Consider the following 15492-nt stretch of genomic DNA (forward strand, 5'->3'; position numbering starts at 1 on the left):
TCTCAAATTAACAGTAGGCAAAACAACTCCCAATCTCTTTTTTTAATGTTTGTGTGAGGACAAATCTCATTCATTAGAAATGATTACTGAGCAGTGTCCACAAGGTACTCCTCTGGGCATTGTAAAATACAGCAGTGAACAAGAGAGACAGAGTATATTCTAGTTGGGAGAAACATAATAAATCGTGTGTGTGTGTGTGTGTGTGTGTGTGTGTGTGTGTGTGTGAACGGTTATAATCTGCACTAACCATGATGAGAGGGAATATATAAGGTGATGTTAGAAAAAAAGGGTAAGAGCCTCTATTTTAGACAGAGTGCTCAGGTTGGACCCCCTCTCTGAAAAGGTGAGGTCTTATGTGGGACCTTCAAACTGAAGAATTATATAAGGAGCCACACTGATGAAGTCTAGTGAAAAGGCTCTCACTCTGCACTTACCACTATCGAAGTTGTCATCGTGGCTCTATATTACAAGCTGGGTTCTGAATGGAAAGCAAGGTGCCTCCCTCGTCCTTACCAGCCTGTGGGTAAGAACTGAGGCTGGTGGCTTGCAGAGCCCTGAACCTCTGTCCTCTCCTCCACTCTCCTACTGTCTGAGAGCCAAAAGCACCAGGGAATAAAGGGGAGCAGGATCCCATTGCGGACGACGTGGGCCACAGCGCGAAGCTGGTCCACGACCCCGTGGCCTCTGTGCCCCAGGCTAAACCCCAAGGGTCACTTCCTTCCCGGTGACAAGCCGACCTCGCCAAGGGCTCCCAAGGTTGCCAGGCAAGCGGGAACCACGGCGGCGAACATGGCTCCAGAAGAGACCTATCCCAAAGACTGTGCCTGAGACCGGTACAGTACCTGTCAGGAGACGTGAAGAAAGTGTGTGCGGGCACGCGGCCATAATGCAGCAGCCTGGCCTCCCCACCGGGACACCCGCGTCCTCGCCCCTCACCGGCTACTGGGCGCCGCCATCTTGCGGGCCCGCCCCTGCCGGTGCGCTTCCGCTGCGTCACTTCCGGTCTGGGGCGGAGCCGCGCTTGCGCCGTGGGGCCCTGGAGTGCGGGCCGTGCTGGAAGCTCGGGAAGCTCACGGTGGCCGTGACGTCCCGGCCGAAGCGCCGCGCCTCGGGACCCGGGAGCTGGCGGGCAGCCTGTGGACTAGCCGAGCCGCCCGTGACCCGGCGTAGGGCCGGGCTGTTTAAAAGTTCCAGGTCGGACGGACGCTTCCCCGGCTACCACGGCCGTCCGCCCGGCTGGTCCAGAGGCCCAGCGTCACGGCGTGCGCCGTCCACGGGAGCCTGGATGACCTTGACCTGCCCACGCGTCGCTCTGTCTCGCCCTGACAGTCTTAGACTCTGCAAGGGGGTTCCCGGGGCTCGCGACCTGTAAACCTGGTTGGGGGAAAGCGCGTAAGTCTCTTAGCCTCCGTTCTTTAGCTGCACCACGGTAAACGATAGTAATGTGTAGTTTTGTAAGACAGTTGAGAAGAGACTAGTGCCCTTCAGAGTGTGTGCACATGCACAGTTATTATTCGTGTCCGTGGATGCCACAGCTGATCTTGCACAGCCCTCTCATTATCCAGTGGTGGGGGAATCCGTGAGTAAAAGTAGAAAGGGAGAACCGAGAAGTCGGTAGCTGGGTCTCGTGAGAACGGTTTCTGCCTGTTTTAAATGATGAGGTGATAACCATTGTGCTTCCTCGCAGCCAGCGTTGCTGGGCATCCTAGGACACTGAGAAAAGTGGGAGCATGGGGGCCGGGAAGAGGCGGCTACCTAGGACTCGATATTGATAATGATAAGGTTAGGTAGAAAGTCTTGCAGAAACCCAGATGGTTGATTTTGAAAGGTTTTATTGATTGAAGCTTTCTGTTCAGTGGAAGGAACTGTGAGAGTCCCTCCCACCCCCATCTCAATCATACCAGGAAGATTGAGGAAGTAAATAATAGGATTGCAGCGGTTAGCTTATGTCAGCATTAGTATATCATTGTGCCCTGTCAGCATCCCAGTGAAATTAAAACTAAGGAAGAGGCAAGGAATGGATTTTGGATAAGTAGCCAAAAGAGTCTAGTTGAACTATGTGTAACCCATTGTTTTCCATCCATTGAACCTGTTTTGAGAATTACGAAATGCAAGCCTTACTTTAAGCACACACAAGATGAAATGTATATATAAACAAATAATTTTGAGATTGGCATATCTTCATACTGAAATATTTTGCTTATTGTTAGGAAAACCAGACTGTCTCTTTTACATCTGTCTTGCTTAATTAGGTCTGTCTTTCCTGACAGGTTTCCCTTGGAAATGACATTGACAGGACTGTCTTTTAATCATCATTAATAAGACTTGGAGAGATAGATCTCAGACACCCACATAGCTGGACCTTTTCATGATGTGAAAACAGGTCTACAGGATATTGAGTGTTTTCACTCCAAGCAATAGAACTTTGACCTAGACATACAGCATTTTTTCTCATCTCATATTTGTCTTTTAAAATCCATGTCTTAATACTGAAGAATGATACCCCTTTACACACCACTAGGATGGCTACCAGTACTAATCATTTTCCATGAGTATGTCAAGAAATTTCAGACCTGATACATTGCTTGAAGGGACCGTAAAACAACATAGCAACTTTGGCAAACAATTAAGCTGTTCTTAAAAAGTTAAAAGTAGAGCTACCATATGACCCAGCAGCTCCTTTCCCCAAAGATATATCCAAGACAAATTTAAAAAAAAGTCCACCCCAAAACTTACATATGTGTGTATATAAATATTTTCAAAGAAGCATAATTCATAATATTCAAAAAGTAGACACAACCCAGTTGTCCAGCTGGTATACATACACACACAGACACAATGTGTTACATCCATATAGTGTCCTGCTATTTGTCCATAAAATGGAAGTAAAATAGTAATACGTACTATAAAGTGTGGGAACCATGGACACATAGTAAATAAGCAGTCATTTACAAAAGAGCACATTGGGTGGTTCCCATTGACATGAAAAGTCAAGAGTCGTCAAATCCTTTAAGACAGAGTATTTATTAGATTGCCTAAAGCTAGTAGAGTGGGTAGAGGAAAGAAGAGGAATTGCATCTGGATACAGGGCTTATGTTAGTATGGGGAAGAGGAAAATGTCCATAAATTGATTATGACATTGGTTACACAGCTTGTAATGTTCTAAAAACAATAAATTTGCACTTTTAAATAGGAATTATTGTATGTGAATTAACTCTTATGAAATTTATTGTTAAATTTTAAATAGAAAAACAAACAAAAAAGCTTGAGGATAGAGTCAGAAAGATCTACTCAAGGAGACCAAAGTAATGGTTTTATTGAAGTCTGCTCATCATTACCAACAGCTGTTCTTCCCTTCTGTAGATTATAAAGCATCAATGCCCCAAATAAAGACATATCTCAGCCTCCACTGCAGTTTGGTTTGACTCTTACTAATTCTGGATAATAGGATATAACTAGAAGTGTTGTATTTACCACTTAAGTATCCTTAATAGGAGAGCTCAGTTCCTCACTGCCAGGATGCGGAAGTGGTAACTGGAAATTCATCATTTTGGACCACTTAGGTACTCCAGCAAGATAGGCAGAGGCTGGATACTAATTGCTTGAGGAACTGCTATACAAATTCTGGATTGCTTAGACGAAGGAGAAACAAGCTTCTAACTTGATACAGTGTGATTTTAGGTTTTCTGCCACTTGGAATATTGTTCAACCCAAACTACTGGGTCACTAATTTGAATATTGGTTGAGACTAAACTTAAATGAGTAGATGTGTCAGGCTCATAGCTCAAAATGTACCTTTGTATGTACCTCCTGCTGTTTTGGAATGAAACCACTGAATATAAACAGTTGGTACCAATTTATCAAACATAAAATCTTTTATGTTGAATAGTAGACATTATTCTACTTCTTAGAAATGTTCTTAAAGACCATACAGATCCCTTTGTCCTCATTATTCATCACAGTAGTCTCTCACTCATAATTTGTTCAGCAAAGTACATAATATTCCCTCAGATAAGGGTACCCCATTTCCCAAAACAGACAAGTTAAGAACAAGGCTATTAAGTGGAAGCTAATCAAGCTAGTCCTCTCCCACCTTCCCTAATACAGAGATTGAGCCTAGGCCAGCATTCCACCACTGAGCCATATCCCCAGCCCTAAGCTAACTTGCCAGTGCTCAGAAAACTACAGACAAGGTTCACTTGCTATTAGAGTGAAGAAGTGTTGGCATTTACAGGAGCTGCAGATAGATAGAAGCAGAAATGGGGAGAAGAAAGTCTTTCCTGTCCCAGTCCTGTGGCATCATAGGCCTTACTGGTGGAGCCAAGCAGGGAGTGTGCAGCTTTGTAGCTTGCACATTCTCAATGCTAACATGGTATGGTAGGATGAGCTAGGAGGTAACTAACAGGAGTTCTTAGAACAAGTATTCCACTCTTACTTAAAAGTGTAGATAAGAATTCACTTTCAGCCTGTTGTGAGCTTGATGTCCACATTGTGCCAGCAAAGTATGTGATAACATTATAGGCTCTTCCTCCAAGATCATTCTGGATAGCACCTCAGTTTTAACCTAGCAGCATACTTTTCCATCTCTGCTCTCCACGTCTCAAGTCCATGCACGAGATTTGGAATACCAAGAGTGAAGACTACAGCGATTCAGAATCAAAAAAATTTTTAAGGCACCAGGAAAATATACTATAATAAGTTCTCTTCACTGCTGTGGCCTTCTACCTGTTTAATTAGTAGGTACAACATTGATTCTGTTAAGAGAAGCAAGATTCCCAGTCCCAAGATAGGAGTCATGCTTGCTTGAAGTCAGCCATGATAACCTCAATTACATTGCCTCATACTTGCCTTTAGCTTGGCTATGTTTCTGTTTTATCTAGATAGGAGAGAGACAAGGGGAAGCCTGCTGATGAGTTTGGGGGAATGATTTTGTTTACTTTTGAACTGGACATGTAAGGGGAGGTGTTCTATGCCTTTCTTTACTCAGGAAACAAGGTTGAGGATGATCCTTAGAGCTGAGCAGCCATTTGCAGTCATGACACATCAGCAGCCCACTTGGTGGAGGAAGTTGTGGAGCTACTGTACCGAGCCAGGAATGCATATGTGTGGATTTAGGGCTGTAGCCCACTGTGATACCTAGGTGCTCATTGCATCCAGGTTGACATATTCCGTGACTGGCTCAGGGAGCCAAGCAATCTGGCAGCAAAGCTTGCTGAGGATAGACAGTATGAAGAAATAACTAGATCACATCAGCTGGGCAAGAAGAAAATCAGTTGTGGTAGCTGTTTTGGAGATAGTATCTCAACTATGTAGCTCAGGTTGGCTTCAAACATGTGATCCTCTTTCCTTGGTGTCTTGGGTGCTGGAATTCCAAGCATTGCCACCACCCGGTTGGGTTGGTGATTATTTGTAATACACATGAACCTATAATGTTTTAATCGAAAAATAAAAGAAGCTATTTTTGTACAGATTTGTTTCCTACCTTATTTCTTGATATTTATTGTGTGTTCCTTTGATGATGGCAGCATACCCAGTCCCATGTCAGGAAGGGATTCCCTTCCTTATTCTCAGCACCTTGGAGCCTAGTGAAGAAGATAGTGGAATTTTCCAAGCATAGCAGAAAACAAATCCTATTGATTGGGAAAATCACAACTCTTGGAAAATGGTCCTTGTATGTTCTGGTAAGTGGCCTTTCCATATTAGAAACCAGAGAACCCCAATGCTGTGGAGATTGTTCAGATGTTTGCCTCACAAACTTGAGAACCCAAGTTCCCCAGTACCACATAACAGCCAAGTATGGTAGCATATACTTGTAACCTTAGTGCTGGAGAGGTGGAGACAGGACTATTCCTAGAATGCAAATCTCAGTGAGCACAAGGTTCAGCAAGTTGGACAATGACTGAGGATGACATCTAACATCAACCTCTGCCTCCACATGGATGCACACATGTGTACATGCACTTACACAAAGCAAAAATCCCAAAGTATAAGGAGATGTTATAAAAGTAAATTAGAAAACAGAATCCCAGGTAAGTTATTTTCAGAACAGTGATTATAAGCTCCTGGGAAAGTGAGCACCATCTCGTCTTGTCTGCAGTCAGCTAAAGTTCTCATCAGTAGACTAAGCATCTTTGTATTTGAACCTTTGACAACAGCAAAAGATGAAGATGATTGTTTAAAGAACATGAAGAGCTACATACTTGCAAGATAGCATTTATTTAACATGTACTGCTGGACCAATCATACTTTATGACAATTTTACTCACTTTTTCCAGGAACTCTAATACATACTCTTTCCACTTTCAGATGAGCCTGATACTTTAAAAAGTTCACTCATCTTCCCGAATTCCTAGTGTCGTAACTAGAGTTTAGATGTGTTTGATTATAAAACAAATGCTCCTAATCCTGCTACTATACCATATGTCATACTTTATATATGATGGAGTCCTTGTTATCTGGACTTTTTTTTATTGTAGTTTAGAATATCCAATCTTACCAAATCAGTGAAGTTATTGACAGTCAGCTTTAAAAACTAACATGGTGGTACATACCTTTAATCCCAGCATTCAAGAGGCAGAGGTAGGAGGATCACCATGAGTTCAAGGCCACCCTGAGACTACAGAGTGAACTCGAGGTCAACCTGGACTAAAGCAAGAACCTACCTTGAAAAATAAAAAAATAAAAAGACTATGCTTCCTGACATGGGTCTAATTTCCTTTGGTCTTAGTTCTCCATGACTATACAAGGTACTGGTAATAGGGCTACAACATAAACTGCATTGCACTTAGTGCTGCCCATATGTGGACATTTTCAGCAGCACTCTTCTACTGAATCAGAGATCTTTGATAGTATGCCTGGAAACAAATAACTATTGGGGCAGGAGAAAGAGCTCAGTGAACAAAGTGACTTGCCTGCATGAGGATCTGAGTTCAATCCCCAGTACCCACATAAAAATGCTAGATGCGGTGCATGCACTAGGGAGACAGGGACAAGAAGACCCTGGAGCTTCCTGGCCAGCCAGGCTAGCCTAATTACGGGCTCCAAGCCAGTGAAAGACCCTTTCTCAAAAAGAGATGGACAGTGTGCCTAAGGATAAGACCTGAGATTGACCTCTAGCCTGTACACACCACACTATACATGCAAAAAATAAAGACTGTTTTAAAAAGTCATTTTATAAAAATACTAGCTTTATGTGAAAATTATTGAGAATAAGAAAAGGTATTGTTAGGGTAGTAGTGATGGTAAGGAAAAATAAAGATTGTTCTATCTGGGTTGGAGGAATGGCTTAGCGGCTAAGGTGTTTGCCTGCAAAGCCAAAGGACCCAGGCTCGATTCCCCAGAACCCACATTAGCCAGATGCACAAGGGGGCACATGCATCTGGAGTTTTTTTGCAGTGGGTGGAGGCCCTGGCATGCCCATTCTCTCTCTTTCTCTCTCCTTTCTCTGTCAAATAAATAAATACGTTTTTTAAAAAAAAAAATGTCCTGTCTTTCTGTTCAATAGAATGTGCCAAATTTATACAACTTGTTCTGTTTAATCACATTTATTCTCAATAATCAACTGTATACATATTGGTTTTTCAAGGTAGGGTCTTGCTGTAGCCCAGGCTGACCTGGAATTCACTCTGTAGTCTCAGGCTGGGCTCAAACTTGTGGTGCCCCTCCTACCTTGGTCTCCCAGGTGCTAAGATGAAGGGCAAGTGCCGCCATGCCTGACAATTTCGTCTACATTAAAACAAACAAAAAACTGAAGTTTAAAACTGAGAAATCTATTGTGATTTCCTTGGGCTGCTGTAATAAAACCCTACAAACAAGAGACTTAAAACAAGATATTTGTATTTGCATTCTGGAGGCCAGACATGTCAGTAGGGCCATGCCCTTAACACCTTTTAGGACAATATCCTTTATTGTCACTTCTACCTTCTGGAAGTCCCCAGGCATTTGGGGCATAAGGCAGCAAAATCCCAATGTCTGCCACCTCCTAATTGTAACATTTTCCCACTGTTTATTCACATGGCATCCTGTGTACCTATCCAATATTAACCCATTTGTTTTTTGTTCTCTTGAGACAGGACCTCACTATGTATCCCAGGCTGGCCTAAAACCCAGGATTCTTCTGCCTCAGCCTCCCATGTATTGGGTTATAGGCATGCACCACCATGCCCAGCTCTATAATTTGTAAGATCCTCAGTCATGTTGGTTTCAACTCCATTATAACAACCTTATCTTAATATGATTCCATCCCATTTTCAGCTAAGATCACATTCATATGTACTGAGCATTACAATTTCAAGATGTTTTTGGAAAGATAGATGTTAACCCATAATTCTGCCCAAAGATATAGTGGAAAATAAAGTGGAAAAAAAAAAACCAAATGAACTTAGGAGATGCTAGAAAAATGTTCACAGTGGCATATACTTGGGAGAGATATGCATGATGCCTTTAGACAGGGAGAAATATAGTAAGGAGGGGGAAAATCAACTGTTCAGTAAAAATTTATAAGAGAACAAAATTTCAAGTTGGCCTCAGACATTCCCTCTGCAACAGTTAAGTGGCAAATGACTCCCCGGGGTTGTACAAAGGAAGAGTTATGAGCTTTGATCATTACAAACAGCAGTTTGTTTTTGAGCAAGACAGGCAGACATTCTCAGAAATGCTTGGAAACTATTCTGCTAATTGAAAAACTATTTGAAGATCCATTCTAGGGGTTTATAGGGTTTAGAATTATATAGAGCAGAAAAAAAAAATCTCAAAAATAAATTTGAAACCAACAGAATTAGTTGCCAACTCTTAACATTGTAAGGGTGTTTATATCAAACTACCATCTACTGTAATCATTTTGTCAGAAGTCATTTTAATGCCAAAAAATAATACAAGTATATAATCACATAGCTATTTATATTGGATGTTAGTTTTATGAAAGAAATCTTTAATATCAGTGTGCCCTAGAGAAATGAAGAACGTTTTTCCATAGATAAGATCTCACCCGTGAATGAGGGTTTGAAGCCCAGGAACTGGTAACACAAAGGACAGAAACTGAAAATGAGCTCTGGCTTGCACTCCATGATTTATGCAACCAAACGAAAAATAGTATTTGAAACTGACTGTAATCATTTCCATTTTCTACGGAGAGTTTCAGTGGGAAAATAAATCTTCACTGTGCTACTCCCTTCCACATACAGTGGATGGTGGAGGGTCGAAAGAAGATAACTTCCCTCAGCCAACATCTGGCTTTCCACTTAATGTTTTCCAAGTATTCATGGAAATATCTATGAAAAGACCCCATGTTTAAAGTGATGGCTTAGACTTACATATTTAATTAGCTCTCCCTCCCAAATTCCCTGTGAAAGATCAGATCTGCATTCTACAACTGGGTCATTTCCATTTGGCTATAATCAAAGAATTTCTGGAAATTTAGTATAGATGAGATCACATCAGTCTGGTTCACAGCATATAAAAGATGAGATTTACCTGTGGATAAGGAAGCAAGACTAAGGTAACCTTCAATAAACACCTCCCTTCACAATCTTAGTGGGCATGGGAGACAGGACGCCAGAATTGGGGGTGAATGAAAGAAGCTGGCTGGAGCATTTATCCTAGTCTGTTGAAATGAGGTCCTCCCTCTGCTGAGAGCAGTAGGGCCCTGGCAAAGCTGCCTTCGAACAGGATTTGGATAAAACTGGGAGGTTTTGTCAAGATGGGTCCTGGAGCCCTACCTAACATGAGCTCAAACTATAAACAAGAACAGAAACAGTACTTAAATAACTATGAAATTCTTCCCTCACATCCACACATTCTCCACCTCCTATGTATGTGGACTTCCTATGCAGTATGACAGATAATACTTTGAAAAATCATCGTCTCTGCCTAAGTTCTAGCTAGCTTCAAGTTCTAAGTTCAAGTTCTTCCCGCTACTAGCAACTTGGTGAGATGTTTAGTTGTCTGTGCCTTCAGCGAGCTCATTTTTGAAGGAGGGCTACTACAGTACCTGGATCAATGCTGTTTTGTTTTGTTTTGTTTTGTGGATTAGTCACTTAATGAAAAAGTGATGAGTTAAGTTTGTTAACCCAGCATATTCCTTATCTTGGTAACTAGAACATAGTGTGTAAGCAGCACAATGTAATTCAATCACTATTATGGCTGGTGCTATTTTAACTCTGAAAGAGGTATTTATTTATTTATTTATTTGAGTCACAGAGAAAGGGGAAGAGAGAGAGAGAGTAAGAATGGGTGTACCAGGGCTTCCAGCCACTGCAAATGAACTCCAGATGCGTGTGCCCCCTGGTGCATCTGGTTAATGTAGATCCTGGAGAATTGAACCTGGGTCCTTTGGCTTTGCAGGCAAGTGCCTTAACCACTAAGCCATCACTCCATCCCTGAAAGAGATATTTATATGCCCATTTTATATGCAGTGAAACCAACATTCAGAATGATTCTTAAAAAGGTTTAATTTCTAAATCTTTCTTGGTCATTTCTTAGACTCCTTGGGCCAAATGTTCAGAACTAATCACATAGTCCCATTGTGATTGTACATTAAGAGCATCTGGGAAATATAAGACCATGGTGACCTAAAAAGTGAATACTTCTCTGCTCCAGGGATATAAATGATTAGGATTAAATGAAGGATGTATTTCTGTGTTAGTGGAGATAATATTGACTAATGTTACTGCTCCCAACCTACTATCCCAGACAGTCCCAATATCATGATTCTAAAGATGTTTTGGTAGAATAAATGAGCTATAAATAGTCAAGAAAAGTTAGAAAATAAACTATACTAAGGAAATGTAATCTAAAACTTCAATAGCTGAAATGAGTTGATAGTTCTTGCTCAAGAATAGGCAAAAATTATTGAATAAAATTAAATCACTCAAGACCAAATCAAACAGTCATACTCTATGCCCTCCAATTTTAACACATGAAGATCAGAAAATGAAATAAAATTGAACATGTACAATTGCTTTCCTTGTCATAGTCTCTAAAACAATACCATGTAATACCTACTCCTATACATGTACATTGTAGTAGGTATTTTAAGTAATCTGGAGATGATTCTAAGTATACCAGACATGGTACCTATACCATAGTACATATACCAGACATACATATGTTATATACAAATACTATGCCATAAAAGACCTGGAACTAATCCCAGATAGACATAAGCATAGGTATTAGGGTTCTCAAAAGGAGCAGAACCTATAGAATGAATTGTATTTAAAAGGGGGTTTATTGGATTAGTTTAGGGCAGTCCAACAATAGCAGTCTGAAAGCCCGAGGGTCAAGGAACCTGGTAGCTGATCAATCCACAGAGCTGGATGCCTCAACAGTCCCAATCTGACACTGAAGGCATGAAGGCTTCTGGAGAGTCGCTGGTCTTCAGTCCACGCTGGAAGGCAGCAAGCAGGCAGCCAGGTGGGAAGAAAGGGATTCTTTTCTCCCAGAGATTCCTTAGATAAAGCCCCTCTCTGAGAGGGGCAGCCCACTCTGGGGGAAGGGCTCACTCAGGGGGGAAGGACTTCCTCCTTCAGTTTTCCAGGAAAGCCAGCTTTCCTGGAAGCAACCTCAGAGACCCGCCTAAGAGGAATGTCTGTGGATTCCTAAATAGATCGAGTTGGCAACAGAATTTAACAATCACAACATATGATAGTAATAGCCTTTTAAATCACCATATAAAACATGCTTATATGTAAAAACAATGTAAAACAAAGGGACTACTGTATCATCACTAAGAGGGGAAAAGTGGCACATCTGTATTTCATAAATACTCCAAAATATGATTTAAGATGAGTTAAAATTATTAGTTAATAGAAAAAAGTAAAGATTTGGGCTGGAGAAATGATTTGGTGGTTAAGGCATTTGCCTGCAAAGCCAAAGGACCTAAGTTCGGTTCCCCAGGACCCATGTAAGCCAGATGCACAAGGTGGCATATGTGTCTGGCGTTCATTTGCAGTGGCTGGAGGCCCTGGCACCCCCATTTTCTCTCTCTCTCTCTCTCTCTTTGTCTCCCTTTTTCCATTTCTTGCAAATAAAATAAAATACAAATTAACAAAAAGAAAAAGAAAAAAAAGAAAGGTTTAGAATGGATAATCTAGATATAGTTTACATCAAAGAATCCATGAAGAAGATAAAGATACACACATGCATGTTTGTAATTTAAAAGCTTCTCTGCTCTCCTAAATGAATTGAGTTTTTTTTTTTTTTAACTAAAATTAGGATTGAAAGGACAATGTGTATAAAAGGGAGTTACCATTAGGTGTAACCAGCCTTACAGATAAATAATGTGTAACATTACCCAAACAGAAAGGCTATATGCTGTTCAACAATTGTAATAAAAAAAAAAATTAGGTATCCAGTTCACAGGAAAACATCACCCAGCACAAGGGGGAAGGAGACCAACACAGAGAAGAATCAATGCTACCAAATCAGAGAGCCAGAGCCTCAGAGGCCCCCAACACCTCAGCACTGAAGCAGACCAAAAATGAACCCATCATGGCTCAGGGAAATTTTGCGGAAGAGGGGGCGGAAAGAATGTCAGAGTCACATGTTGGGTCATGATTTGCAGAGACCTTTATCATACCAATAACTGGGGGCTAACTCCACAATGCACGACCCATTTTCATCAACAAGGAGGGTCCAATGGGAGGAGGTAGATCACAGATGAGCCTAAACAATGGTACCAAACTGCCTGTATTTACTGAAAAGAAAGCTAATAAATTAAATTGAAAAAAAAATTAGGCCGGGTGTGGTGGTGCATGCCTTTAATCCCAGCACTTGGGAGGCAGAGATAGGAGGATAGGAGGCTCACTGTCAGTTCAAGGCCACCCTGAGATTACACAGTGGGTTCCAGGTCAGCCTGAGCTAGAGTGAGACCCTTCCTCGAAAAGAAAATATATATAGTACTGCTATTGTCTGGATTTAGAATATCCCCCAAAGTCTCAGCAGTGACAGGCTTGGTCCTCAGATCAGGAGAATTGGTGGTGTTGGAAACTTGAAGTGGGGGCTTAGTGAGGGGTTTTCAGTCACTGAGGGCATGCCCTTACAGGGAACAGTGGAATATTAGCCCCTTCCTTGTTCTCTCTTTCACTTCCAGGCATAAAGTGGTTTTGCTCTACTAAGTGCTCCAACTATGATGTGCTTCCACAGTCCCCAAACAACAGAGCTGACTGAAACCATGAGCCAAAATAAACCTTTCTTTTTGTAAGTTCATCCAGTATGAATATTTCCTAGGGAATATTAAAAAAAATATCTATTCACCTCAGATAGGGCACCAACAACATACCAAAGCAATGATTCCAATCAAATCTAATCTAGTGAATCAATAAGTTCTATTCGGTTTACTTACTGAAGGGTGAGGGTTATACACAGGAAGATGGGCATCTTAGGAGTGACGATGCCACTGAAGAAAATATCTTTCTCCCATCAACTCTCCATATATCCTTAGAGAGGGGCAGGGCCTCTTGTGAGAAAGAGAGAGCTTCAATGGGACCAATTTTGCAGGCCTCCTGTGGGGAGTCAGCTGCTGAGAGTTCAAGAGGTCAACCACCATGCCATACCCAGAGGACAGTGTTCCACAACACCATGTCAAGCTTGAAGGACAATGCTGCACACCTGAGCCTTGGAGAAGATGATATCCCATTTAGGGATAAGAGTTCAACAGATCTGCCAAAGCCTTTCTTATCTTATATAGATCATGCTCCACTACGGGGCTCAGCAAAGCCACTACAGCCCTCTACCATTCCCAAAGTTGATGTGTCCTGTGAGTGCAGTCATATCTGGTCCAGTGCACTGTCTACAAAAATCTACTTCTCTCTGCTTAGTTCCCTTAGTAATGTCTCTTCTTCCTCTATGGTCCTCCAGTCCTTGGTATTCATGGAGACCTCAGCTGGAGATAAACCAGGAGTCCCTAATAGCTCATATAAGCCAGTTTATTAGGGGCAAATTTCCCTCATATTGTCTCAGATTATGCCACCTGTGTCTTAAGAAGGGATGAGTAGTTATATTACTCATGGTGTTTTTTTTTTTTTTCTTTCTCAACCAGAACTCAAGTTGATCCCATCTGTTCTTATGTTCTAACAGCCTCATGAGCCAGGCTATGAGAGGCTCACTCATTTCTTGTTTAAAAGTCTTTCTTAGGGCTGGAGAGATGGCTTAGCAGTTAATGCACTTGCCTGTGAAACCTAAAGATCCATGTTTGGCTCTCCAGATCCCATGTAAGCCAGGCGCACAAAGGCAAGGCAAGCACAAGGTCACACATGTACACTAGGTGGTACAAGTGTCTCGAGTTTGATTGTAGTAGTGACTGAGAGACCCCCCCCCCAAAAAAAATAAAAAGTCTTATCAAACAATCCAAAGATAGAATATTGCCTGATGATCATAATTTCCTGTCCCGGGCCACTAAGTACAGGCCCATATCTGCATGCTGTAGCATGGTTCTGTCCTTCCTCTGAGCTAAAGGTTGAACCTGAGGGCTATCTCCTAGCAATCTGCTTCACACACACTCCTCCTTGTCCACTTCTTTCTACGGATTCCAATTGTTGGACACAAGAGGGACTGTTAGGCACGGATCTAACTTGTATTCTTTTCCATAAGACATGTCAAGCCACACAAGCCTTCTTATTCTGATTCTCCCTCTCTTGCTCTCTTTCTGTCTTTCCCTCTTTTTTTTTTTTTTAATCATTCCTGTCAGTCCAGAAGCTCAAGCTGATAGCATCGTCATGTCTCTTTTTTCTCGTTATAACCCCTCCCTTACATGGGCAAGGATTTTTCTGGGTAGGCAGCTCAGTTTCAGTAGCGTGTCTTACTGTCTAGAGCAAGGGCTGTTCACCTTGATGCCACAGCTCACTTGCAGCCCCATTCCATCATGCTGCTTTCAGAAAGTGTATTATATTTTCTAGTCTATTAGCCATTTGGGGGGTGGTCTCCCCGCACTTCAGGATAAGGATATGTGCCACCCACTGCCACAGAGAGGAAGATGGCCACTGGGATTCCTCCACAAACACTCCACTTTTGGAGGGAACAGCCTCACTTGCTTGGACCTGATCCATAGCAGGGAAGATAACGACTCTCACATGAGCAAGGAAGCCTGCCATCTCCTACCACTTGGCGCAGAATAGCCACATGAGGACTGTCCCCACAGGTGCTCTGCCTTCAGACAGTTCTGCTTCATTTGCATGTCACATCACCCACAGCAGAGACAATGCAAATACTCTTCCCAAGTCACCTTTGTTTCTGTTGTGCTCCACATTCGGGGCATCGAGCATCTTGTGAAGTTGTCCTGTGGAGATGAACAAACATCTGCATACCTCAGAAAGAGCACCAATAACAAACCAAAGTAATGATTCCACCCAAGCCTAGCTCATTAAATCAACGGATTTAACTAGAGGTGCATGTAAGGACACGGATGAGAGGCTATTTACAGAGCCCGGGCAGCCTACACGAGGTTATACCGCTGAAGAAAATGTCTTTCTCACACCAAAACATAACTGCCCACAA

General features: G+C 42.1%; 1 protein-coding gene across 1 annotated transcript in view; it reads right to left on the bottom strand.

Annotated features, from left to right (window-relative positions):
* LOC101602722 (protoheme IX farnesyltransferase, mitochondrial) overlaps positions 1-968 on the bottom strand; it is a 135967-nt gene extending 134999 nt beyond the window's left edge. The window contains exon 1 of the mRNA XM_004663111.2: positions 843-968. Coding sequence (XP_004663168.1) covers positions 843-885 — 43 coding nt within the window. The 5' untranslated portion in view covers positions 886-968. The remainder of the gene's footprint in view (positions 1-842) is intronic.
* Positions 969-15492: the final 14524 nt, after the last annotated feature.

This window comes from Jaculus jaculus, chromosome 12, assembly GCF_020740685.1.
Source record: "Jaculus jaculus isolate mJacJac1 chromosome 12, mJacJac1.mat.Y.cur, whole genome shotgun sequence".
NCBI lineage: Eukaryota > Metazoa > Chordata > Mammalia > Rodentia > Dipodidae > Jaculus > Jaculus jaculus.